Consider the following 27,506-nt stretch of genomic DNA (forward strand, 5'->3'; position numbering starts at 1 on the left):
AACCACCAACCTTCTTTAAGGTTCTTTAACCTGCATTAAGTGTGCAACACACTCTACCCACTGAGCTACAGCCTCCCTTGTGTGTAGAGGCAGTTTCATATACAGTCCTCGGCGGTGCTAATTAGATTCAGCTCTAACTGAACAGTTAGCTTCACATCACGTCTGTTCCTCTATAGCAGCTGAGATACTCGAGATAAAATATACTTGAAAAATATGTAAAGCGACAGTGTAATCTCATCTCATTCACTCAATCTCATGACTCGATTGTTTTATCAAATATTGATCTAGAAGTACCTGAAATGGCAAAAAACTTGACTTTAGAATGAAACTAAAAGTCACAACTGTGAAACAGCAGTGCAAAGACGCAGCCTGTAGGCAGTTTGAAATGATTTGTCTCAGCTCAGCTGGGTTTATGCAGATGAATACTTGGATTTAAAGTTTGACGCATTATGTCTCTGTATTTGTACCAGAAGAGGGAGGCAGAAATATTCTGTTCTTGAGGAATTTAATCACTCAAACCATAGAAGCTCTCAACCCATGCTGTGTGCTCACGCACCTTTTTTTTTTTTTTTTTTTTTAAACACTCCTACTGTATGTGCATGAGAAGTCTACTGATAGTGTGAAGGAGTATTTATAACGCTGTTTTGCCATTCATGATGAACCAAAGCATTTCATTCATTCATGAGCTCAACAGCTGACAGGAACAGTAGCGGCAGCAGGACCCGACAAATGGCAGAGACTTATACATACTATTGTTATTATACATCTACAGGAGATGAAGTAAATATACAGTATTCTGCAACTGGGACACTTGTGCTCCCTGCAAATAATGAGTTTCATTGAGTTATCTTTCCTCTGCTTTTTCATGTCTCTTTCCTGTTCTCTTACAGTAAACGGTATCTCAACTCCTAAGTCGACAAAGTCCTCCACTCCATCTCCCACCAGCCCCCAAATCATTCCCAGTTTTAAGGTAAGACAGTGTAGCACATGCATCACATACGTGTATAGCAACGTGTCTACACTATTCTTTTTATGCAGTATGTTCTGTATGTATGGATTCAGACTCATAACACACATGTTAGACACTGACAAACTTATAAATTGTGCAGAACCTTTAATTTAACTTTCACCCATTGTGTCGATTTGTATGTTGTCACTGACTTTTATGCTTCATCTCACATTGACACAAATGCTTTTATTAAGTCAACTCACAAAAGGTCTGACTTCTTGACTCTTACATGAATAAGATGTGGAGGAAATTAAAGGTTTATTATGAAGTTTATTACTAATTAAAGGTTCTGTTTACATTCAGAATTTTTCATCAACATATTTTATGTGTATTATTTAGGCCTAACAAACATGTTGAATGCATTTCCTTTTTCATAAAAAAAAAAAGCTGATTTTTTTTTTTTCTCCAGTTAATGTGACGTACATTGTTTACAGCCATATGTTTTACCATATAGTCTTCTGTCATCCATTTTTCTGCTTTATTGTTTCTTGAAGTATTAACATACTGTTAATTAGTGGATTGGTGTGAATCCATTGGTTTCAGTGCAGGTTTGCCCCATCAGAGACCCCAGGTTTCAAACTGAGACAAGTTAGTGCCATTAAGGGTCTTCTCGAAAGGACGGGATGAGGCAAGATTGCACGACCTACTTACCATGAAAAGAAATAAATCTATGTCAAATGAAGTTATCAAGTCACTGGCTGACAGTCATGTATGACCTACTCCCATGTTGTAGCTCGACAATGTATTTTTGGTTGAGTTTGAAGTTCTAATCTGATTTATTGATGGAGTCATCTGTAAGCTTTGTATAAGTCCCACACTACATTTTCAGAATGATCCAGCCAGCTGGCAAGCCTTCTCCACTGTTGCACCATTGCTCTGTAAGCCCAGTCAAAGACTTTTCCATCCACATTAATTTAGCAAGATGTTACGTTTGTATGATTCACTGACAACTTCTAAATTCACTGGTAAAGATTATTAAAAAAAAAAAAAAAATGAGGAAGCGCAAGGATACTAATGACACAGTCTGAGCTCACTCCTTCACCCTCAGACAGTCAGATAAAGTCATTTATCAGAGGAAAAAGCTTTTTTTTATGTATCTAGCCATAACGAGAACCTTGAAGCTGTCCCACCTACCACTGTGATCCTAGAGGGCTACCCTTTTAGACTAAATAATAGATCCTTACAGTAAGGTAATGTACATTATGTTGCAGTAAGGGACAAAAGCACTACTGTACATAATGGAAAAGATCACTTGTCTGATTTTACTGCAGGTGTCACGCTGCATGACATGCTGCATAAATGCTGACATTTAAAAAAAAGAAAGAAAAGGAGCCATAAAATGCTGAAAATATCCATTGCTGCGCTCTGCAGAAATGACATTAACCAATGAATCATTCATTCGGAGCTGTGACGGTTTTATGTGCAGTGATGAGTGGATATGGAGGAGGTGGGTTCCAGTACCTGTGACACCTTGTACATTTTGAAGGGCAACCTTTTTTTAGACCTACCTCACTGTTGGATGAATATTCATGTTTATTTTTGGATTAACCTGCGCTTGGTACAGTTTAAAAATGTTACGTTTGTTAGCAACATGCTTGATTGAGTATGTTATCCTAGAATTTTTTTTTAAACAAATTCAGATTGAGTTTACAGCTATTTTTATGAATAAATAACAATTGAACATAAAATTGATTAACATTTCCTGAATAGCTTTCTAATTTATGTAATGTGTCCTGTTTGTGCAGTCTAAAGCATTTCTACGCGAGAAAATGTCACCAATCAAAGCCATTGAAAGCTGACCCAAAAATAATAAACGATCATTGTTTCATCCATGCACAGCATGTTTTGGTGGCGCTAAGGTTGCCATGGTAATTTCTCTGCTTGTTTTGTGTGAGTGTTGATGAGGCCTGAGCGCTCATCTCTGTCGTTGTTTCGTGTTGGATCCTGCAGGTCCCTCCGTCACATCACGTCTCCCCCTCAAATGTAAACGGCTCGTTGAACAATCACCAGGAGCAAACCAATCAACTGAGCCCAGAAGGTACATTCTCCTCTGTGTAATTTTGCACAGCATGTTGTACCTTAATTCAGTCTGAGAACTTTGAGTTTCTGCCAAAAGATAGTTTAATCAACTAACAAAACCTGCCTCCTGCCCGTTGTAACGTCCATCTCTCTTCAGAAGTTAACGGGAATCGATACTTGCCGGCCTCCAACATCTTGGAAAAATACAAGGTTGGAAAGGTAATTGGAGACGGCAACTTTGCTGTGGTGAAGGAGTGTGTGGAGAGGTAAGTGATACACATTTAATCAGGCTGGAAATGTTAAATGCACAGTTGGCAGCAGTCTGCAGTGAATGCACAGCGGTGTCCCTTTTTACACAGCTTAATGAAATATGCATCACGTGTGGTCAGGGCCAAGTCAAGGAGTTTGAGTGCTGGTGACGGGCATTGTGGGGACAGAAATATCCCATGGATTAAAGCCAGCAGTGATTTCACTTCATTAGCCTGTTAATCTCTGTGTTAACACATTGCCCAGGCAGACAGGGAAGATAATGCTAAGAGGGAGGCTGTCAAGTGGGTGTGAGTGTGTGCTCTCATCTTAAACACCTTCATAGACAGTGGTTAAAGGTATCCTGTGAAAACTCTTGTGAACAATCGGTTATGTTTACATCCTATGTTTCTTACCCAAAATATATTGTACGTATCCTTGAGGCCCAGAAAAATATCCTAAAACATTCACAAAGCCACTTCAGTGGACGTGATCAAGATAATCTAAGCTCAAAGGTCTGTTTATTAGTTGTGTGAGCTTTCGGTCAAAGCTTATAGTCTTAAATGGAGACTGTGAGATGTCTTTGAAAAGCGTTGATGCCCATTATAACCATTAATAGATCTATTTACACCAACCAGGACTGTACACAACATCATGCATTGCTACATTTCTTCGTCAGGAAAACTATTGACAGGAATGTGCGTTTTCATTAAGTTCTCGTGTCGGTGGAAGTAAAGGATGATATACAAGCACCCTGCTTGTGTATCACCCTTTACTGCTTAACAAAACAGTGCTCCACAGTTAGCCTGGTGCCAACCAGAACCCAATTTCACCACTGATGCCGGTCGCTAACTGGTCCGCCGTTCAGCGTGGCTGGGCAACCATTTTTGCATTTAAAACAAATTCTGAAAACCTCCAAGTTGGATTTAAATTAACGCTGAAGGTCAGTGGTTTAATGTCACATCTTGCTGCAGCCATCCCCGTGGGCTACGGCCGCACTGATGTCGGGTGTGGTCAGATTCGGAAATGACTCGGAAACTTTCAACCAGTTCTGAGCACCAGTCTCCATCCTCGTGTTGTGTTACCATTGAAGTATGTGTTCTCAGATTCTTGTTGCCTGTATCTGCTGTGTATCTTTGCTCTATAAACTGTGCTCGTACAGCTATCCAATAACTGTGGCACAGCTCCCGCGCACCAAAACTGAGGCTCTCCTGTGAGCACTTGGTTGGAATTACAGACACTGTTGCAGCGTCAGTGCAGCTATTTATTGTTAGCCCTAATTGCACTGTTTCTGCTCAGGTCCACAGGGAAGGAGTTCGCTCTGAAGATCATCGACAAAGCCAAGTGTAGTGGAAAGGTTACACCTCCTTTTCTCTTTTTTTTTTTTTTTTTTTTTTGTCCTCTCTCCTCCTATTTCTCTCTTTGTGTAAGCGTGTCTGTCGGGGCCATATATGTTCTATCTGCACACGCCAGGAAGGAAGAGTCATGTGTTAGTGTTCCGCTGTGCATTATTAACACCCACACACACACAGCACAGGATCACATGTGGATCTTTGATCTTTGGTGATGATTTATTCACCTCCTGACTCAAATTATCTTCACACTTTCACATGCAGACAAGGGCGCACAATAAGTCCCACACTCTTGACACCAATTCAAATCCAATCAACAAAGCAGCAGCTTTCTATTAGCATAATAGGTGAGTGTACATACTGTGTTGCGGCGCGTTCAGTAGCTCACACGGACTATTTGTGTGCGCTTGTATCCAGGAGCACCTCATAGAGAGTGAAGTTGCTGTGCTGCGGAAGGTGAAACACCCAAACATCATCATGCTGATTGAGGAGGTGGACACGCCCCCTGAACTGTACTTGGTCATGGAGCTGGTCAAGGTACGACGCTGGCTACGTGGGGGCTAATATCACGTCACGCTCGTCATCTCTGCGTCTGCTTTGCTACATAAAAACTCCACTGATGTTTTCACAGGGAGGAGATTTATTCGATGCCATCACCTCCTCCGCCAAATACACAGAGAGAGACGCCGGCATCATGGTCTACAACCTCGCCGGGGCTCTGAAGTACCTGCACAGCATGAACATCGTCCACAGAGACATTAAACCGGAGAACCTGCTGGTATACATTTACAAACACCTTTTTATTTTTCTACAAATCCAGCTGCTCCGTGGATTCAAACTGAATACTTCATTTCAGGTGTTTGAGTACCCGGATGGCACCAAGTCATTAAAACTTGGAGACTTTGGCCTGGCCACGGTAGTGGAGGGACCCCTGTACACTGTGTGTGGTACTCCGACATACGTGGCTCCAGAAATCATTTCTGAGTCAGGGTAAGATGGATGTTTTGGCAGAATGTGGTGTTTTCAGTGTTGGGATTACTGGGGAAAGGGCTCGTCATAGAGTAACATGAATGTCATTAAGGTAGATTGAAAACCTTGTCGTTAGTCGAAATGTTGTTTATGGTTTTATTTCCGGTCGGTCATCAACTGTATTTGGAATACTGGGGTGATGTAGATGGTTTGATGTAAATTATTTAGTTACATCCTTCCCTGACCTTTTCTGTCTCCATCTCTCTGCTCTCTTCCCACAGTTATGGTCTGAAGGTGGATATCTGGGCTGCAGGTGTCATCACCTACATCCTTCTGTGTGGCTTCCCTCCATTTAGAAGGTGCTCAGTTCATATTGTTGAATAAAACTCACAGTTTAAACCTGTAACAAACAAATATGGTGGATTTCAGTTTTTTTTTTTTTTTTTTTAAAAAAGAGCACGATACCGGCACTCGCAGATCCATGTTGCCATTTAATTTGGCCAAAAAACCCCCGACTCGTTTCAGCAATAAGCCATCAGCGTTATCAAAACATGCTGAAATGACTACTGATATAGATAAGTAGGGACAACGGGATTTCAGTTTAAATCAATCATGATCAAATGTCAGCGAGGGATTTACATATTAAACAGACTTATATCATCGTCATATTTTTTTGGCATTTTCATTTTCATACCTCTCAATTATCCGGTGCTACATAAGTGAACTGTTTGTGAGATTAGTTGTTGTGTTTAGGATTGTTATCCAGCAGTCATTGTGTGGATGGCATTTGGCTTTTATCAACGTGACCCATATTTAATCTACAGCACTTCATGGTTATTACAATAACCACACAATGAAGGGTAAGGTTACGGGACAAGCTGTTCATTATAATGCAAAGTGCAGTACTGTACAGACGGTGCAGTTTCTTTCATAATCTAGATGTATGCCGCGTCTGCTGAGTCATGCATTTCGAATTTTTGCTGAGTGTCTGCGTGCCTTTCAATACAGTGAGAATAACCTGCAGGAGGACCTGTTCGACCAGATCCTTCTGGGACGGCTGGACTTCCCGAGTCCTTACTGGGACAACATCACTGACTCAGCTAAGGTTGGCACCACTGACACACACAACATTAATATTTGTTGAAGTCACTTTTGATTCATTTACTGTCTATTGATCCCATTCATTTTGTCGGAGGATTACACTATCCAATGCCTGGTCCAATCCTAACTCTTAGGCTGACTGGATGATGTGGCTGTAAAAAGTCTGAAAAAGGGTCTCCAAATGTTACAGTTTAAACACACACCATGTAAACCCACATGCTTCACACTCCTGTAATGACTACTGTCTGCTTAAAGGACACAGAAACCCCTCCAGCCCTCTAAATTAATGTCATGTATTGAGGTGACAGGCCGCTCTCAGCGTGCAAGACCAAACTGCTAATTAAACCCACCTCTATGTCAGTGGTCCCGTCATTGCAGACGAGTGCACAGCTTTCGACGCTGCAGCGTGAAACAATGTGCATACTGAGTGGGTGAATTTATCTAGAGACCATCTGTGTACACGATTTTGTGAATACCCGTGTACAAATATGTTCATCATCTGTAGATACTGTGAGGTACAGTCATATTTTTTTTTTTTATTCAAAATATGAAGAGCGATCTAATACATAAGCTCTGCCATAAATGTAACGTAAACATTTTCAGTTCAGTCAGTCAGAGAAGTGCTGATTCTATTTCATCTATTTATTATTGTGTTCGCACCGGGTGATGATGACGTACTGGACTGCATTATATTGATTACACGCTAACTTTATGTCCCACAAAAACTGTGCATGTTAAATTTAAAAGACATTTCAATTGAATGCTGAACCAAACGAAAAGTGTGTTGTTGTTGTTGTTTTTTTTTTGTTTTTTTTTGCAGGAGTTGATCGGAAAGATGCTGCAGGTCAACGTCGAGGCTCGATACACGGCACGAGACGTCCTCTCGCACGCATGGGTCACGGTAGTCTTTGACGCCGTTTGTGTGTATTTGCATGTATGCGTGAACACAAACCTGAAGTGCAGCGTCACTTTTGCGAATTAACACGGATTCCTGTTTGTGTTTGCGGACACAGGACGACGCGATCACGGAGAACAATATGAAGATGGAGGTGACAGGTAAACTGAAGACGCACTTTAACACAACGCCAAAGCACAACAACACCACAGCTGGGGTGTCGGTCATCATGGTAAGCACCTGAGAAAAAAAAAAATCCAACAAAACCAACATGTGAACAATTCATGATTCTATCTGTGTGTTTGGAATATTTCTACCGAGCTTTCTTACATTGACTGCGGCACTTTTTTAGAGCTAAAATCTTCTGACCTTCATGAAATGAACTTGTCAGTGACCTCACATATCTGCAGCGTTGAGGTTTTGACATGACTTTAGTCAGAACTGGCGAGATGCCTGCAGTGGTATGAACATGTCAGGCCCTTTTCCAAACATTTACAGCGTGACTGTAAACGTTTGACCCAAATACTGAAGATCGGGCTCCTTCTATTTTACTTGATATCAATCTTACGCCCACTAAATCACTTGGCCAGGAGTATCTGGCCTCATCATCGTCCAAGAAGACATTAATGACACGTTGTAAACAACTTCTTCTGCATGTCAGACGGGATTTTAGAGAAGGGATAAAGGAAAGCCTTCATTCCTGTAGCTGTCACGTCCTTCCATTCTGTCTGTTTCAAGCCTCATTTCCAGTTGTACAGTTTGACTTCCTCTCCTCGTCTCGTGAGGTCACACCGCCCATCAGCCTATGGGGGGGGGGGGGGGGGGGGGTCGTCGGGGGAGAGGGAGGGGGGGGGGGGGTCTTTGATTAGAAATTTGATTTGATGCAAAGAGCCTCACCTTGTTGTAAATCTCATTTGACAGTTCGAGGTGTGAATGCTGGCCTTGACCTCGGCTCCTCCTCCTCCTCCTCCTCCTCCTCCTCCTCCTCCTCCTTCTCTCCATTCTCTTCCTCCTCCCTCATCCTCACCCCTCCCTCACCTGACCCAGGACTAAAGGGGACGCCTGGAGCTGAGAGCCGGGTACACACTTTATACCCCTCCTCTCCCCCCGCCCTCCTCCTAACTCCTTCCTCTCCAGCCATCGCCTTTCCGCTCGCCCTCTTCCTCCTTAATAACTCCCGCCTCCCACTCCTCACCCTCCCTTCCCCTTCCTTCCTTCCTGTTTCATCTCAGGCCTCCTGCTCCTCTTCTTAGGCCGCCAGCTGCACTAACTGCTCTCACTAACTGCTCTCAACTGACGTGGACCTCACAAACACTCGTCACTCTGCTCCTTCACTCACATCTTCCTCCATTTGTGTTGGGATGTGATTAACACCGTTTTTCCTAGGATGTATTGTTTGATCGTGTTGTCATTGAGGGTTTTAATAGCATGTGTACGCTGCTAACGCGAGCTAATGCAACACTGGTGTGATTTGCGTCCTTCTCTGTATTTATTTAGTTATTAATGATCTAATTCCAAACGTACTGTTAAAAGTCTCAAATCCTGTGATGATGGATTGCTTAGCAGTCTTCTGAAATTTACAATACTCTGGCGCCATCTTGAGGAGAAGATGAAGAACTGTGCTGGCACTTGATTTGTCCAAATTTGCAGAGATGGATGCAAACTGGCTTCATTTCCTTGGATTTCAGATTCCTCTGCGCATTTTAAAGAATAAGCCCAGGTTGTTATGTATTTTATTTGTTGTCCACAAATCCAGACAGACAGACAGCTTTTTAAAAGTGCTCAATTATTTATTAAACGGTTACAAACAGTACTGCAAACAGGAACAACCGGTGCAACTGTTATTTATTTTTTTGTCGCAACCAGGCAGTAATAAATATTTGGTGCAATATGGATTATTTACAGCATTAGTTTATATGGGATTGATTCAACATAAACTACAGCGTCCACATTTATGATAATAAATGAACATACCATCAGCGCTGCAATGTGGCTCACTGGTGTGTTTTTAATAGTTTCTGGACAACAATGAATCTTGCTAACCAGACGATAGTTCGTCGTTTGTGTTTTTTTTAGTCATCTTACGGGATTTGTTGACAATAAAAAAAATACAGAATAATGCCAGACTTGTCCTTTAAAAGCAGGGTATCTAAAAAAAACCATTTAAATTTAAAACCACCCCTTCAATCCACTGAGTGGTATGTAAATATGGCTCAGCACTCACTGACATGTGTTTCTGCCTGAATTAGTCCTTTATAGAGTCTTTAACATTTTGTTCCAACTCAGGCCTCTAAAAACACACAAACACTTGGTTTGAAATATGTTTTAATGACCTGAAATACCAGAGCAGCACTGAGCTGGAACAACTGTCCACTGGCCGCCATGCTTGTTGTGTTGATTTTTATTTTGTGAAGCTGTGAGTAAGACGAGTCTCTGTCCCTTTTTGCTTCTCCTCCACCCCCTGCATTTGGTCCCTCTGAATTAGCTCCAAGGCAATGGTATGTACTAACACTTAACGCTCCGCCTCGTCTCTTCTGCTGCTGAGATTCAGCAAAAAGGGCAAACGAGCAACGTTGCGTTTACTTTTTTTGTTGTTGTTTTTGTCTGCCAGTCACAAGGACGTTATTCAGTTCTCGTTCATACAAAATAACAATTTATTCATCTGTCGACTGGCAAAGTAAACGTTCCCTTTCTCATTTGCCCTTTCTCTGCAGAGTAGCACTTGACGATCTGACATGCCTTCTCGTGGCATACTGTCCTTTTGTTGAACCATCTTTCAGTTATTTTTTGTCCATTTCCATTAGTGTGTTTCATCACGTGTTGTTACTTCATAGAGCTCACTAAAAAAAAAAAAAAATACAAAATTGGGTCAGTAGTTAATGATTTTAGGAATAAAAAGATTAAATCCCAGCTAGACTATTATCCATAGGACAACACACAAGGATTAATGATGCTAAATGACTGAGGTGTCCTCAATTCAGTGTAGATTGACCCACAATATCTATTCTTCTCTCTCTCTGTGTTCTGATTGATGTTAATAGATACATAGTGTGAGTATCAAGCTGATGGTTTGTCTGTTTGTTTTGCCAGAATACGGTGCTAGATAAGGAGACCCTTCAGCTCACCGCTCGTTGTTGTCCAGGGCCACAAACAGTGCCGTGTCCACCATTACTGGCTGGAGACAAAGTCCCATCTGCTCTCCCAGACGAACCAGCTTCTCCAACCAAACGGGCACCATGTGCCAAAGTACCAAAATCTGACAAGCTGGCTTCACCCACCAAGACTGAAGCGGCTGCTGAGCCGGATGCTACACCCACCTCTAGATCTCCCTGCTCTCACTCGCCATACGACAGCCACCCGTTAGCTGCTACGCTCGATCTGCCTCCCTGTGGTCCTATAAGTTCGCTTCAGTTCTCCCCTTCCCCCACTGCCGAAGCTCCTTTGCCCGTTTCCTCCCCTCCTGAAGTAGAAACGTCACCGACGTCACCCTCAGCTGCTCCCTGCTCATCTTTGGAGCATCCCACGCCTTCTCGTCCCCCCGCTCTGTTTACCGGCGCGCCCGTCTCCCGTCCTTCCCCATCACCTCTGATCAAACCGGCCCAAAATGCCCCTTCTCCCACCGAACCAGCAGCATCCCAGTCTTTCTCTCCCACGAAACAAGCGTCCCCCCGCCCCGTCTCCCCCATCCAACCTGTCGTGTTCTTCCCGCTCTCTTTCCCGACAAAACAAGAACCCTCCACGCCCTCCCCCATCCATCCAACCCTGTTCCCCTCTCCTCCCTCTACACCTCCCAGATCCACAACCCCGCCCTCTCCCGATGGCCCTCCTTCTCCCGGCCTTGAAGAACTTGTGGAGAAAATCTAAATGGTTTGTCTATTTCAGCAGCCAGTCTCACCCCCCCCTCCTCCCTCCCTTTCCACGTACAGAGGAGAAAGCACGTCACGAGGAGGCTAAAAAAAACCCACCAGATTAAGCATTTATTATTACCTGTAAACTGAGCCAGTGACTGCCACATCCACGTCTTCTCATTCTTATCCCACTCGTCACGAGACGGAGGATACGAGGCGTTTTCTGAGGAGTCTTGTCGATTGTCTGTATTTGTCTTTATTTATTAGTGGAGAAAGGGAATTAACTTAATATCACTGTTCTGAGTGGTTTTGTCTTTTGAAGTCATGCATTACTGTATCACATTAATGTGAATTCTTTCTCTTATTTAGTGTCCCATGTTGACTGCCGGTGGCCCTTTTGTAAATAGTTGTTCAGAGCAAACAGATCTTATTGTGAACTCTTGTTGTTTTAGCAGAGGGACAGAAGTGTATGTCCATAATACAAATATATCTGCATACCAACACTCTGAATTTACTAGACTAGCTGCCTGTAGTGTAGCCATCTGGATGGTAACAGCTAATTTACAATTTCCTGAGTGTTACTGTCACAGTGGGTGAGCAAAATAACAGTAATGTCCATTTAATTTATCAAATGAATCAGCTTTTTTAAACAGTTTCAGCTCTACTTCTGTGTTTCTGCTTTTTGAAATAATGTAAAAGTGGTGAATATTATCCACATGCATGTTGTAGGGTATGTCCACTCAAATTACAAGATATTTAATTAGTTAGCTCTGGTTTAGTAGTTCCCAAACTTCATAGTTTGTGATCCTTCACAATAAAATGCGCATGTTTATCCGTGGTTACCATTTTGATCAGAGGCTCGGATTATTTAACTTAAATACTTTTTTTTTTCAACAAAGGGAAAAAGAAAACATGACCAAAAAAAAAAAAACGTGTGTAGCGTTAATGTGCTCTTCAGCTCTTCTATCCTGTTCTTCATCTTCTGCCAACCACTTCAGATTTATCTGGTGACCCTTGGGGAACATCTCCACAAGTGGTTTATGGACTTGAACATACTGCTGTTATGTTTCAGTAGCTGCAATAAAAAAAAATTGTTTTAAAAATCTGCGCAAATGAACCTAAAACTCTTTGCATGTCTAGAAACCACCTGATGTAAGTGGGAAAAACATGTTTTTTTTTTTTTTTAATCAATTAGGCAGTCTTTGTAAATTATAAAAGCCCATTAGGTACAGCAGATTATTTTGTTCACCCACTGAATGACCGTCATGCTTTCACTTCCAGTCGCACCCTGAATGTTTGTATTATTTGGTGTCCTCACAGTGTCTGTACACAGTGTGATGAACCCAAGCTGTCCACCTGAAACTTGAAGGTTTGTATTTCCATGTGCGTTTGAGCAGTCAGAGCTGCTGTACATAAAAACAGAGGAAACAGATCCAACAGACATTAAAACCAAACACCAGATTTGCTTTTCATGAACTGTAATTTATCAAATCCAAATTGAACACAGCTACGACTAAAGCATCGCACAGAGATGACACGTTTACCAGTTGGTGTAATTTTGTCCTGATAACGCTGTACTCTTGTTGGCAGCGTGAAACTCGTCAACACTGTCCCTTCAGTGTTCACTTCAGGTTTTTGGTTTGTTGGATTTATAAGAAAAATTGTTTTGTCACAGTGACAGGTTTGTACCTGATCACTGGCTTACAGCTCATAGTTTAATGATGCCTTTATCCAAACCAGCTTGGCTGACAAACGATATCCCGCATTCCGAATCATATCAATTTAAAAGTGATTTGTCCTCGTTTGAACTCCCTCCTCCAGTGGTTCATTAGCCTCTTCACCTCTTCAGGACTTCCCGCTGCACGAGTCCTCTCCCTCTTCCTTTCTCCCCGAGACGAAACCCTCTCATACACAAAGTCAAGTTGGTACACAATGTCATTTAGTTTCTCCTATGTAAATGTAATCGAACTAGATTTACAAATGCTTTATCATAGCTGTTTGTAAAGGGAAAATGTGTATGAAAAGACAGTTTAAAGAGCTAGATCACATATGTCAAACTGGATTAATGTTTTTTTTCCTTAGGCATAGAGCGGCTGCTTTTAATGTCCCACTATTTTGGAATAGTTCAGCAAAAAAAACTGTAAATGCAATAAAGACTTCAAATCAATATTTGTTTGTGGGGAATGTGTGTGAGCAGAGGTTGACCACCAGAGGGTGCTGTGCACTCTTGGTGATGCCTGATGACAAATACACCAAGAAGAGTTCAAGTTATAAAATTCAATTTTATTGTCAGAACTCGGCACACAAAACACTCCAAAATGATTGCAAAAAAAAAAATATTGGTAGATAGATAAAAGTAGTTCCCGTATAACTGGAGATTCAAACCACATCAAAGCACAAACTTTAAAGAAAGGAATGTTTCCTGAAAATCAACGATACAACTGGACACTTGTTTTAACACAGGACCGAAGGAATATGTGTCATTAGCATTTCCATGCTGAACACCATCACTCATTCCGTGATTTCGACTGATGGGAGCGAAAAGACAAACGGGAAAGTCCTTCCTTTCATTGTACATCTCACTTTGCTCTTAGCTGCTTTGGAGACTAGACTCGAAGAGGACTTTGAAGGTGCTACGCTGGTTTAGACACTAGGTATGGTATGTCATGACACACGATTTGTATTTATTCATGTAAAAAATTAGAATCTCAAACCTTCACTTTATCCATCAGACATTAAAATCAAGGTTCCTATTTTAGAAACAAAAAAATGATTCCCTACTTTCATCTTCAGTCAGTTAGGAAAGAAATGTAAAGTTTCGACTCCTTCACAGATTTTCAACGTCACTGATGCAGGGAAGTTTTGTGTTTTGAAGTATTAAATAATGATGCGAGAAATCTGCACTGATATGTTTTATATGAGTGGTGAGCCATGCACAGAAAACGCAATCTTTTAGCAAGCACAGAGGTACAGAGGGAAGAGCAATCTTAAATATGGAGGACTACATTTAAACATTATATATAGATATTTATATCCCTCTTCATTTCTCCTTCTATCCAGTACATTTATTATTTATTCAAACATTTCATATCTACCTGCTGTGTTGCCAAAACAGGAAAAAGCATGTTAGAGTGAATGATAGCTTAATAATTATTCCCCACATACACACACCTACAGAAAAAAAAAAATCATTCACCCTAAAGTACACAAATATTTGGATCAAGAGAAAAGGTTCTCACTAACTCCCCACAAATCCCTCTTTTTTTTTTTTCTTTTTTTTTTTTTTCTGGAGGAGATGAAAATAGACTCTTACAGCTAAAAATAGATTTAATAACATAACCCCCACCCCAAGATTTATATGAAAATTTACTATCTGATCTACAAAATATAGCAATGCCCTTTTTAAAAATAGTTTGATTCTTTTACTATAACAGGACATGTGTATTTTTTTTCTTCTTTCAGTGAGATACATTCAGGATATCAGGACAGAGACAGAATAGTGCCTTTGATAAGAGTTCACACTTGCAACCATTTGGAGTTTTTCTGTTTAGTCAGTCTGCTGGTTTCACCTCAGTACCGGGTCTGGTACTCGTGATGCCACCTGTTGAAGTCATTGTAGAAGAGGACGATACTTCCAGATGCCATGCCGGTGATGATGCACCTGAGGGGAGTTAAGAAGAACATCAGGAGGAGTTTTATTTTAATTAGCTGTGAACTTGAATATTCAAGTCTACCTAATGTGTTCTCTTTTCTGCATTCTAGAGGGAACAACTGTCATTTTTACCCCACTATATTTCAGAAATGTATGATCATCTCAGAAGAATATATTGTATGAAATACTGTACTTCCATTGGCTTGATCAGCCACAATATTAAAATGCTACTTACATATTCTTACATCATCCATGGAATTATAAAATATATAGTGTGACCTGTGTAATGAGGAGTACTGTATGTAACTTTTTCTCAGTACCAGCCACAGTATTCACCATTTACTGCAGAATGACAGTAAATGGTAACAGCAGAAAAAAAGATGAGTCATAATTTGAAACCTCAATTATGTCAGTTAGACAGAAACAGCTGTCTAATGTTTGCTAAAATTATTTATTAGCCACCAAATAAGGCTTTAGCAGCAAAAACCCTGAGTGTACTGACCTGAGCAACAGGATGTTTAATTGCTTTTGAATTAAATCTTTATTTGTAAAAGGAATATTGTGTTATCTAGTTAATTAAAAGTCACAATAAATCATCTCGCTTTAAGTGCAGGAACACTTCTGTACTTTTACTAAAAAAAAGAATAGGATTTATCGGATTGGTCGATTTTATCGGCTGCTATTGGCCTTTCACATATTGGTGTATATCTTGGCCTACATGAAACTTGAAAATAATGCAGAAAGAAATGATTGGGGTAGTTTAGAAATGGTTCTATTTGTATTTGTTATTTAAAGTTAATAATAATTATCACATTCCCAAGTTCACTGTTTCAGTTCAATGTGTCAGGGTCTTTTTTGACAATAAAGTTTATCGTTAAAGTGTAAAATATCCTGCCACCATCACATATCTTTGTCACCACTTGATAACATGTTTTTGTTCTTCCTAATATCAGTAATTACTTTTTTATTTTTCATATTTAATAATAATATCATAATTCTTTTATTTCAGCATTGCAACATCTATTTCAGTAAAGGATCAGAATACTTCTTCCACCGCCGGTTGCAGGCAATTTTTATGGAAGTGTTTCTGTGTGTGTGTGTGCTCGTTACCTTTGGTCATGCGACATGGCCATGGAGCGGATTCCTGCGTCACAGCCCGGGTAGGTGAACAGCTGTTTGAGGTCGTGGACCTGCCAGACAGACACTACACCTCCATCACCACCTGTCAGCAGGTACTGGCCGTCACGACTGAGCAGCATGGCCTGCCAAAGACAAACAGAAAGCGTTCATTATTTAACTTTTTAACGAGCTCCAAAAGATGTTGCGTTCATTAAAGCTTATTAACATTAGAAGAGATTTCAGAGTTGGGTGTCGTTTTCTAATAGTACAGCTACTTCGGTGCTAAAAAAAAAAGAAAGAAGAAAAACATGGCAGCAAAGCTCTTCAACATAGAACCACATGCATAAATTGTCTCTGAATATGCCTGGTGATCTGGGACCAGTTTATCTCTACTGTCAAAGTAAAGCTCATACTGCGAGGTCGTGTGATCTGACAAAAGATCCCAGGTCAGCGCTGCCATCCTTTGGGGCTTTCTGTACACAGACCCCGACTCGCAACAAAGATGGCTCCCCACAGTGAGGCTCTGAGATTTACTCGTCTCATCTGCTTTTCCTGCAAACTGTAGCAGCTGAATGGCTCCCCCGGGAATCAGATGTACACAAATCAAGTCATGTGCTGGAGTCTATTATGGGCACAGTGCAGAGTGGAAGCCGAAACTGAAACAGTCAGGAGCATCAATCAGCAGGAAAGCGTAGCTGATGAAATGACGAGGCAGAATGTAAGTTCTAAAAGCAGCAAATGACGCTAATTCAGAGCTTTTGTCGTTTGTGGTTCCGTGACACCAGAGTCCGACGTCCTTCAGCTGCGGCCGCTTTGCCGTGATTCACTTCAGTCAGCAGCGGCATGTGTGTTGAATCAGGATCACATTAAATGTAAAAATGAAACTTAAAGCTGGAACAAGTCATTTTCAGGGACTTGGTTTGGGAAGGAAAACATAAATAAACCTTCAAGAGAAGCAGCACAGCGTAGATCAGACGGAGGGAAAACTGTAGCTTAAATTAAGCAAATGTTTTGTATAAAAATAACTTTAGTGCAATTTCCACACCGAGTTGAATGAGCTCTGTTTCTCATTCTTTTCATGCACGCACTTTCAGGCCCAAACTCGCATGTGAAGGCGCTCGCACACAGAGAGGGATACAAAGTGGTCACACTGTGGTGCGCTCGCACTCTGGCGGGAGGCCACGAGAGTCACTCCAGCCTAATTGCCACGTTAGATCATCATCCAAGATGGCTGGGAATGGAGCATGACTGAGTGCAGCGCTGGTTTGATTTGTGTGCTGTGGGTCTGCTTTGTGAGTACAGTCATTGTCTGGCGTATCAACATTCAAAGTTAATCTGACAACAGTGATAATGACAATGCTCATTTGAGCCAGTCATGATCAATGCACTTCAGATGAATTATAGTACATGGGAAAAAATGTATGTCTCAGTGTACCGAGTAGAAAATGGCCACCTTTGGTTGAAAATTAAAAAAAAAAAAAGTTAATATAAATGCATTTGATTGGACACCAACTATTGACAGTATTTAAAGGTGGAGGTGGCCTCCAGTTTTGAAAAAAAAAAAAAAAAAAAAAACAGGCCAATGCAGAAATGCCATAAGCTGCGATACCACTGAGGGCCACTAGGGTTTGGCATCAAAACGACTCCAAGGCAAATAGCTTTTTCTGTCAACTGTCAGACGCCACAGTGACCAGAGTGTTCATCAGAGCTTCTCTGCTGAAATAAAGCTGCCTTGTGCAGCCTCAATTATAACAGTCACAAGCTATGAAAACCAAAACAATGAGATGAATGAAGCTAAAATGCTCAGAGCAGCCGAGTCAAACTGCAGATTTGGGCGATCATTCTCGAGGTTTGTCACTACAAAAGGTTCCATTTCTTAATAAAGATGATAATTTGATTTAAAAAAAAAAAAAAAATGTTTTTCTTTAGAACAGCTTGATTTAACCGTCTGTCAAAGCCAGACATTACTTCGCAATATTCATCTATTTTGAAGTATTTACCAGTTCCTGTGCTGTATTAATGTACTTGTGTATCTACTAGCAGAGTGCATGACCTTACTGGAGCGCAGCAGGAGGCAGGAGAGCTGGCAGACATGTCAGCCTGGCCAGGTAGGAGGCTGCAGACAGACATTATAAATCAGTCCTCTGCCACTGGGGCGGTCAAACAAGATGGCCGATGGCTCTGTGGGGGCTAAGATGGCTACCTGGGCTCGGATGACTAAAAAATGACTCCAGCAGAAACACATGCACTTTTAATGCCCATATTTCCTACTTCTCTCGGGGAACAGTGGGTGGATTCTTGGGGCTGGAGAAGGTAAAAAAAAAAAAAAAAAAAATTGAATTTATGGTGCTGTTAATCCCCCTGTTACACGGACGCAGGCAGTGAAAAAACTGCTGGAGTGGTTACACTGCCTGAGTTATACTAGTACTTAAAAGAATGTAATCCATTCAGCATGGCTTCTGTCACCCGATTCTGCTATTAGACTAAGATGCCGACTGTTAGCCTGTCATCTAACCTCTGACTCCAGACCCCTATAAATTCACAGCGCACACATTCTCAGTCCTACTCTCTCTCTCTCTGAGTGTACACTGCAGGCCAGGACAAACACTTATTTATCCTGGAGTCCTACTGTGCTGAGGCTCCTAGGGCTAAGAAGATTGATTCTGGTATGTACACCAGTGCACTAAATACTGTTGGAGTCTCAGAGCAGGAGGGTGGAGCTACAGTGGTGAAGTGGGAGGGGGTTCCAGGCTCTCTCAGACTCACTCCAAGATGTTAGGATTTTCTTAATGCCATCTGACATAGCTGGAATTTACAACAGCAGAGCAGAGCTGACAAGGCAGGCAGTAGCCTGCACTGTTCCCAAGTTTCATCTTTAGAGGGAACTCTGGGAAAAGCTCAACCAGTATCTGAAACATCGTTAGTTTCCCTTAAAGACACAATAAAGTACTCAGAAACCTTGAAAGTAAACTACTTATGCAGTCACGGTAATGCGCTCAATCACTATTTCAGTATATTTGTGGCTTTGTGTTGGCAGGTTAGGAGTCCGGGCACAAGGAGTTTCTTAATAGGAACCAGGCGTGTGGCTGTCTGTCAGAGCTGGCTTACATTTCCCAGGCCAAACCGGAAACAACGGGTCGGGAAACCAAAGGTAGTAGCCACTATCTTGTGTCACTCCGGCCACAAGGGAGGAAATGTGGGAAATGGGGAATGTACCGTCCTGCGCTGGAGGGTAGTTAATGGTGCCGGTGTCCAGGACTGACCACTGCTCTGGAATGTTCTCCACTGCCGCAATTTGACCTGACAACAGAGCTCTGGATCAAAAGAACCATTTCGTCGGGTGTATGTGGGTGAAATAGAGAGAGAGAGATGTGAAGCTGTAGTTTGTCCCCGGGCACGCCGACCTTTACCTTACTCAGATCTCAACCTGAAACCTAGCCTTTAATCAGTGCGGGGACTCCACACTGATGGGGTGCAGACATACATGTGCAAGCAGCTCTCATTATGTGCCCTCGTGCAGAAATCGACACCTCCTTACCTTAATGCTGTCCTCCACTTCCATGTGTCCCATCAGTTTGCCATTGACACTGAAGAGACAAAACAGTCCCTTGTCATAGTAGATCATGCAGTGTCCCTCGGTGGAGGACTGGATGAGGCGGGGCCGCAGGCAGCGCTCTGGGCCCTCCAGGGTCCGCAGCAGGTCCCCATTCATGGAATGGATCAGACAAGGACCCTCTGCACACACCGGAGACAACAAGTTAGGCATGTTGAGTTTGAGGTTTAATTCATGTTTAACAAGTTAAACATTTTCATTTTAAATTTTTTATTTTTTTTATTTTTGTGTAATATTTATTGGTGCAGTTATACACACTCACACTCAAACATAATACTTATGATAATATTTTTTTCCCTGAGTTATTTGAAAATGTGTCCCACTATTATTATTGGGACTCACAAAATAACTCATGTATTCACATATATATATATATATATATATATATGTGCATTGTACAGTGTGTACATTCAACTTTTCTTTATGGTTAGAATATACACAATGTTATACACTCTTTGGTCATTTAATTAGGGACGCCCTTACAAGCTCAGATTTTAGACAATTTTATGTTTATTGCATATTATATTATGATTTTAACTGTATAGATATACTTTCTTTAGTGCCTACCTCGGATTATATGCAAACCATTTGTCCTTTGTCTGTTTGTAGTGTTCAAACTAATAACGGCATATGTTTGTAACATTGTGGACATGTTTAGAGAGAAAAGCAGTCTCACCTTTGCTGCCACTGATGACGAGGCCCAGCTCAGCACACACACTTGCACAAGTCACCTCACAGTCATGGCCTGTAAGGATGGCCCTTGGTGTGGTAAACACTGCTGGGAGAAAACACAAAACAATTGTGTATATCACTTACAAAGTACCGCTTTTTGGTCACTAGAGGGAGCAGAGCAAAAAAAAAATCCCCCCCTGAACAGCTTAGAAAGAAATGAAAACCAAAAAAAAAATGCCAGACTGGTGTTAAATTATTTCAGCTTAGAGAGTGTTTTTTTTAATTATATTTTAAATGCATGTATACTGTGTGAACTGCAACTTGTTGTCTTGCGCACACATTTCTCCCCTCCCTCATTCGCTCTCCCTCTGCAGCACTTGTCACCATGGCCTCCTCCTATGTTTAAAACCTTCTTCCCCTGACTTCCTTCACTGGATCCAGATGTTTCTGCATTAGACGCAGAGAGAGAGCGCCAGAGGGAACGAGAGAGCGCTACGGTCCAAATCTTGAAGTTTGTGTGATTTTGTTTTGGTTTGAACTGTCAGGGCGAGCGACAAAACAAAATCGCCTGTTACTTCTCCATCCGTCTTCTCTGTCTGTGACACACACACACACACACACACACACACACACACACACACACACACACACACGAGTTTTCTGCGTTATTACATTTCAACAAATGTAAATTCATTAACTGCAGACAGATGCTGTATTAAAAAAATCTGGTAAAACTATCAAAGTTTTAGTTGGAATGCTGCGGTGCGAATCAGTGTGTGTCTTTATGGTTCAGTAGTGGTTCACTGCTCAGAGAGCAGTCTTATCTTTGCTGACCCCATCTTTTTTCTGTTGGAGGTCAAGTTCAGCTCAAGAGGACGACCATGGCAGTAACACTCGGAAATATGTACATCATTAAATAGCTCAGTGATGTGATTTAAGTAAAATACCTTCCAATATTAAAAATTCCTTACAGTAAATGCCAGTGATATCATATTATTTTCAATATACTGCAACAATTTTAAGTGCTATTGAAAGAGAAGTGTCTTCCTGACTTAATGTAGTTTTTCTCTCTAATTTAATTAGATGACATTAAACTCGATACAGGTTGACTAATAAGACAGATTCTTTTTCATAAAAGCCACAGCTACTGTTAAACTTTAATTTGATTTAGCAGAGAGACTCTCCACAGACCGTACAGCTCACTTTACTCTCTTGTAAAAAAGGCAAACAAGAGGGCGAGCTGAATATCAGTAGTGTTTTAAATCAATAAAACAATCAAATCCATGTGTATGGCACGGAGAATATTACAGATAACAAGGTAATACTTAAATCAATAAATGGATTATTATGGAAGAGACCTTCAGCAGGCATGCATGTTGATGTACTTGGAAGATTTATAAAATATTTGTTTGAGTTTGTCACATTTTTAATGGCAGTTTTTTGTTTTATTTCCTTACATCCAGCTGTCCCGTCCACTTTACGAACGTGTACCAGCTGCCCAAACTTTGGTTACAGCAGAGCAGCAGCTTAAACATCTACATTTCATTCCGTTAACTGGTTAACAGCCTCAATGTCGCTAAAAGCAAACATATGACCTACAAGCCGGCGAGTTCAAGCTTGATGTTGGATGTTGTAGTGAAGATCAATGAAGTTGATATACTGATGTATCAGTTAACATTTCGAGCCTCTACCTGCCGTTTGGTTTAAATTAGAGCCACATCTGACCACAATCTTATACCTGTATATGACAACAGCTGCGACGTAGAGGAAGGTATCAACTGTCTGTGTGTGTCAGTGTGGAGAAGGGATGTGTGTGTGTGTGTGTGTGTGTGTGTGTGTGTGTGTGTGTGTGTGTGTGTGTGTGTGTGTTCATACTACCCATGGTGTGGGGACACATCTTTTCAAACAGCCAAATTGTGGATATAAAAAAAATAATAATTCAGATAATGCAGACAATGAGATTTTAGCACGAAAAACTTTAAGGTTCAAAATGAAGGTAAGAGCTGTGGTTGGGTAAGTAGTTACAGTAGTTATAGTAGTAGTTATTGTTAGGGTTAGCCTCCAGGAAATGAATGTTAAGTCAGTGTAATGTCCTCTGAAGTGATGCAGACACAACTGTACGCGTGTATTGTTGCTCTAAGTTGTCAATTCCTGGTTTCTAAACCTCAACAGGCGTGATAAGGAATGAGAAAGAATTTGGGTTTGAATGAATGAATTGAAAGATTCAATTAAAGTGTTACTGAACACAAGCATACACTCAGTGTCCAGCTAATTAGATATACCAAACTAAAACTGATACGGTCTAACACAACAACCATGCAAGAAATCCTGTGTTCATAAAGGATATGATGTTCAGTTTATGTTTAGCAGAGATCGATTCAACTATAAGGTCATTTTGTTGGCTGTAGTTTCAGATGAGATATTCTTTATTGTCCCGGAGGAGAAATAGGTATTGGGCACAAGTGCTGCACATACAGATAATCTGAATATGTGCATAACAAGACACACAGCATGACTGTGCCCATAGTACACAGGAAACACACACATCTAAGTCGTAGAGATATTTACAAGAATTAAACAATAAAATGGAAAACTGGATGTAAAAAATTATCCATAATTAAATTAAATATCTACATAAAACAAGTTAAACAGTATTGCATTCCTCGTCAGTTACTATTTAACATTAATCACGTGATTTAAATAAACAGGTGATTTGATTTAAAATTCATTCGTTATTATTGGTAGAAGAGTCTAATGGAGGTTTTGGGGGAAAAGTACAGCTCGAGACCTTTACTGTCTATTTAACGTCCTCCAGGAGGTAACAATCTATACTCAGAATACTAATATGCAATGGTCCTCCAGTTTTGTGTGTGTTTGAATTCTCTCAAGTAAAATGGAGGGATGGGCAACTCTCTTTTTCATTTTCATTTCTTTTTCCGCCCTACTGTTGACTGCGACGGTATTGTATCAAGCAGACAGAAGGTTCTCAGTGTTGACACATCAGTTTTGCTTACTGTTAGTGTGTGTGTGTCCTTAAATACCTCAAATACAATTTCACTGCCTCCAGTGATCACAGGCTCACAGTCCCTCGCCTCACCAGGGTCAAATATCTCTTTCGGTTTGTTTACATTTAAAATGAAGTGGCCGCTATGACACCAGCCCCTGAAGTCCCTCTGACACACGGAGGGGAGGTCATAACTATGCAGCAGGCTTAATACAATCGTATCAATGGAGAATTTGATGATGTAATTATTATTAGCTGGCTGCTGCTAAATTAATTTGTGTAGAGTGTGAAAAGGACATGTGAACTCACGCAGCCTCGTTGTACTCCTGTGACCATAACCTGTTTTATAAAAGGCAATCAAATAATTTGACAAGTGTGCCATGGAGTGAATGGAAGGCAGAGCTAACATCACCAAATAGATCATTTGTGATCATTTTTATCAGTATGCAACAAAAATATATTTGTGGTGTTTTAAACAATAATAATCAATTACTGTTAATACTTGAACCTTCAAAAAGTTAGGAACTGTGGCAGAATTGTTCCATTAGACTTTATTAGTTTTAACTATGTGTACCTAATAAACCAGTATTTGACTGTTTTTTTTATTCATTTAAGATAGATATATTGGTGTTAAAATTTGCACACTAGACAACCTTACACCAGTAACATCCAATTTTAAAAAAATGTCAAAGATAGTTTATTCTTTAGCAACAAAAAATTATTTCAGAGTTCAGTCTATTTAAAACAACAGATATATAATGACTAAATGAATGCCCCACTCAGCTGGTTTCTACTATGTGGCCGGCAGATGGCAGCAGTGTCTGTGAAATCTCCTGCTGTGAACAACAAAGTGTCTGCAGGAGGAACCAAGTGTGCACAGGTCAGCGTGTACATGTGCATATCAGCCATTCAGATGCATTTGTGTCAAGCTTATGAAGTGTGCGGGATGTCCGCAGAACATTACGCATGAAAAGGAATGCATGTGTGTATGTATGTATATGTGTGTGTGTGTGTGTGTGTGTGTGTGTGTGTGTGTGTGTGTGTGTGTGTGTGTGTGAGAGTGAGTGAGTGTGTGTGTGAGAGTGAGTGTGTGTGCATCTTTGCATGTGCTCTCATTCAAGTGTACGAGCAGACTTAAAGTGTTTGAATGTTTGGAAGAGGAATAAAGAAAAGTGTGCTGTGTGTATGTATTTTGTGAAGTGTGTGTGCGTGCAGCAGGACTTCATGTCTGGGAGGGAGAGCCTCCTGCGGTCTGGGGCAATGGAGCATCATATTGTGGTGGTGAGGGGTTGAGATGACGACTGCTTTGTCTGCTCCTCTAGCTTCAGCTTGGTAACCGGCACTGAGCCGACTGAGGTTACAATGACACGCACACGCACGCACGCGCACGCACACATGCTTACAAGTACATGTACAGCACAAGAATGAAAACATAATAACATATCTGGCATGTTAAAAACAAATCCATAAATAATTAAAAATGAGTTTATTTTTGGAAAATACGCAGTTAATTTGTCAGACTTAAGTTGTGATGCATTGTATGATGCAATTATTTGTCACTTGTTGTAAACATTCCCAGTGATGCAGCAAACAACAATTTCTAGGCTGTGATAGTGATTAAAATTTTAAATAAAACATGTAAAAACAGAGTTTATTTTCATTTCTGTTTTATTTTAAACTCACAAAACTATCCTTCTTCAAAAGTTTATAAATTATTATGAATGTAATGGAATTAATAAGAAAAAAAAAAATGTCGATTCTAAAATCTCATATCTGTGTATGAACTGAGTGACAATCATCTCTGCCGCTCTGTCCCCCATTTCAAAACCCAATGTGGCTTATTAACCAAATCACAATTTGTCATAAATTTCATCCCATTTGTAATAGATCACTTAACAACATGTACGCCAATCTAAGCTGACCAAATTAGCACCGAGGAGGCCAAGGACTGAGCAATGTGTGCGCAATGCTTTGATCATGGCTAATGCCATATGTTATGGTAACGTAAGGGGGGCCCCCAAGACATTTTTCACTTTTATCGACTAGCGTGACCCCGTGGCCCTCGGATGGTGGTGAACTTTCATGTGCTGGCCGGCGACCCCCAACATCACATTTAACGTCTCTAAGTGGCCCTCACTTTCACTCACATTAAAGACAGATTCTCTCTCTCTCTCTCTCACACACACACACACACACACACACACACACACACACACACACACACACACACACACACACACACACACACAATATCTGGCCTCACAGAAATGCACAAAATCTCAAACACATTATCAAAAGCTGTTCCTGGTGCGACAGTGCTGCGAAATCCAATCTGTATGCAGGAGGCCCGGCCTGGTCAGACGAAACTAGTTGTTACTTTACAGAGGGAGGCCGTAAATCACACAGTCACAACTGTCTGCGAGAGGGAGCACTCAGAGAATACCCGTGTGTGCGTGTGTGTGTGCGTGTGACATATTGGGCTGGTTCACCAGTGTACTTACTGCCTGGGCTCTCTCCAATGCTGCTGTGCTTTCCATTCCAGTACCACAGCAGCAGGGTGGCATCTCTGGATCCGGACAGGACGTAGCAGTCTCCTCCGATGTACGACTCGGAGCGGGCCAGACACGTCACCACATCCCGATGCCCAAACACTATCTGAGTCAGTTTGCCTGCAAAAGCACAAACAAATACACAAGCGCGTACTTAGGAATCAATATTCATTCGATCGTAAACAAGAAATGAACAACGTACTTATAAATAGCTGAAAACAATTGAATAATACAGGCGATATGGTTGTAGCACATAATGTTATATTGCAGTTCAATAACACAAACTGAGTATGAATTTATTGTGAGTTGTCGTTCTTTGAACTTCCCACCATGTGTTTGTTGATCATCTGTCTGCTCGGCTAGTCGATCCACACAAGATCAGACTCCTACTAATTCCCAGACAAGAATAAATATTTGTTCCAACTTTGTGTGTGCGACTGTGCACATGCAGTGCACTCCATGTGTATATATAAAGAGGCTAATTGCTGTCAGATTTCCAGACCACAGCTCCACTGTCGAGCTGTCTAATACTCATTAAGCTCCTCACAGTGTGACCTCTGCAGTCAAACAGTGGATAGTTTGCAACACATGACATTTCTGTCTGGGTGTCAGAATCACTGTCCGCTGGATAATTAAGCTGTACCTCGCTGAAACGAGGGGGATTATTATGAAACTGGGCGGGTCACTGACTAAACTCCCAAAGATGAACATAGACATCAAAGATGGAAAATGTTTGACATTTTTATAAACATTGAAAATAAGTAATGATGGCTGCTGCAATAATGGCTACCATGCACCTCCAATCAACCACACACTTCTGCTCACTCACACACACGCACGCACGCGCGCACACACACACACACACACACACACACACACACACACACAAATTGAATTGGATGTGTGTGCATGCCGGCGTACGAGGCTATGTGTTTTGTGCACATGTACCAATCAAGTCTTGTAATTGATAAAAAAAAAAAAAAACCCGGTTCTTTAACCTGGGGGATTTGGGGACCTCAGTGGCAGCTGTTGAGCGTGTGCGATTAAACTGTGTTCACTTTCCAGTCGCACACCCTGGTGGCAGTCACACAATAGAGCTATCTCTGTGCTCCGATCCCTCCATCCCTCCCTCCTCCATTAAAGACAGGGAGGGCCCGGCCTGTAGAAATTGAATCAGAGTCCGTTGTATAGATGCGTGTAGTATTGTGAATGGGGCTGTGGGGCGGGGGGTAGCAGAATACAGAGATGAAGCTTCAGACAGTTTCATTTAGGACCCCTGACCCGATGGCATATTTGTGTGCGTGTGTGCGCGTGTGTGTGTGTGTGTGTGTGTGTGTGAGCGTGTGTGTGAGCGTGTGTGTGTGAGAGACAGAGAGAGAGAGAGAGTGTTTCCATGTGCATGTTAAAACGTCTGCATTGGAAATGTGTACGCAAGTAGCAAGTCAGTGATATTCAGGT

At 41.3% G+C, this 27,506-nt stretch overlaps 2 protein-coding genes across 8 annotated transcripts in view; one reads left to right on the plus strand and one right to left on the minus strand.

The window, feature by feature from the left end:
* dclk2a (doublecortin-like kinase 2a) overlaps nucleotides 1–13,606 on the plus strand; it is a 41,569-nt gene extending 27,963 nt beyond the window's left edge. For 2 of the 4 annotated variants that reach the window (XM_069166791.1, XM_069166790.1), the window contains exons 6-17: nucleotides 891–970; nucleotides 2,960–3,047; nucleotides 3,186–3,294; nucleotides 4,574–4,631; nucleotides 5,044–5,163; nucleotides 5,258–5,404; nucleotides 5,483–5,616; nucleotides 5,877–5,954; nucleotides 6,604–6,700; nucleotides 7,517–7,597; nucleotides 7,710–7,823; nucleotides 10,682–13,606. In XM_069166791.1, the coding sequence (XP_069022892.1) occupies nucleotides 891–970; nucleotides 2,960–3,047; nucleotides 3,186–3,294; nucleotides 4,574–4,631; nucleotides 5,044–5,163; nucleotides 5,258–5,404; nucleotides 5,483–5,616; nucleotides 5,877–5,954; nucleotides 6,604–6,700; nucleotides 7,517–7,597; nucleotides 7,710–7,823; nucleotides 10,682–11,455 (1,880 nt within the window). In that variant the 3' untranslated portion in view covers nucleotides 11,456–13,606. Of the gene's footprint in view, nucleotides 1–890; nucleotides 971–2,959; nucleotides 3,048–3,185; nucleotides 3,295–4,573; nucleotides 4,632–5,043; nucleotides 5,164–5,257; nucleotides 5,405–5,482; nucleotides 5,617–5,876; nucleotides 5,955–6,603; nucleotides 6,701–7,516; nucleotides 7,617–7,709; nucleotides 7,824–8,512; nucleotides 8,606–10,681 lie in introns of those variants that run through there. The other 2 variants (XM_069166792.1, XM_069166793.1) reach the window with 2 other exon arrangements.
* Nucleotides 13,607–13,701: 95 nt separating this feature from the next.
* The window catches only part of lrba (LPS-responsive vesicle trafficking, beach and anchor containing), a 189,042-nt gene continuing 175,237 nt past the window's right edge, over nucleotides 13,702–27,506 (minus strand). For 3 of the 4 annotated variants that reach the window (XM_069166598.1, XM_069166596.1, XM_069166597.1), the window contains 5 exons: nucleotides 26,001–26,168; nucleotides 20,500–20,601; nucleotides 19,749–19,945; nucleotides 16,202–16,353; nucleotides 13,702–15,100 (listed from right to left, as the gene is read on the minus strand). In XM_069166598.1, the coding sequence (XP_069022699.1) occupies nucleotides 15,010–15,100; nucleotides 16,202–16,353; nucleotides 19,749–19,945; nucleotides 20,500–20,601; nucleotides 26,001–26,168 (710 nt within the window). In that variant the 3' untranslated portion in view covers nucleotides 13,702–15,009. The remainder of the gene's footprint in view (nucleotides 15,101–16,201; nucleotides 16,354–19,748; nucleotides 19,946–20,499; nucleotides 20,602–26,000; nucleotides 26,169–27,506) is intronic. The other variant, XM_069166599.1, reaches the window with a different exon arrangement.

Source organism: Embiotoca jacksoni, unplaced genomic scaffold, assembly GCF_022577435.1.
Source record: "Embiotoca jacksoni isolate LCO1_2020_lvr unplaced genomic scaffold, fEmbJac1.0.p SCAF_4, whole genome shotgun sequence".
Classification (NCBI taxonomy): domain Eukaryota; kingdom Metazoa; phylum Chordata; class Actinopteri; family Embiotocidae; genus Embiotoca; species Embiotoca jacksoni.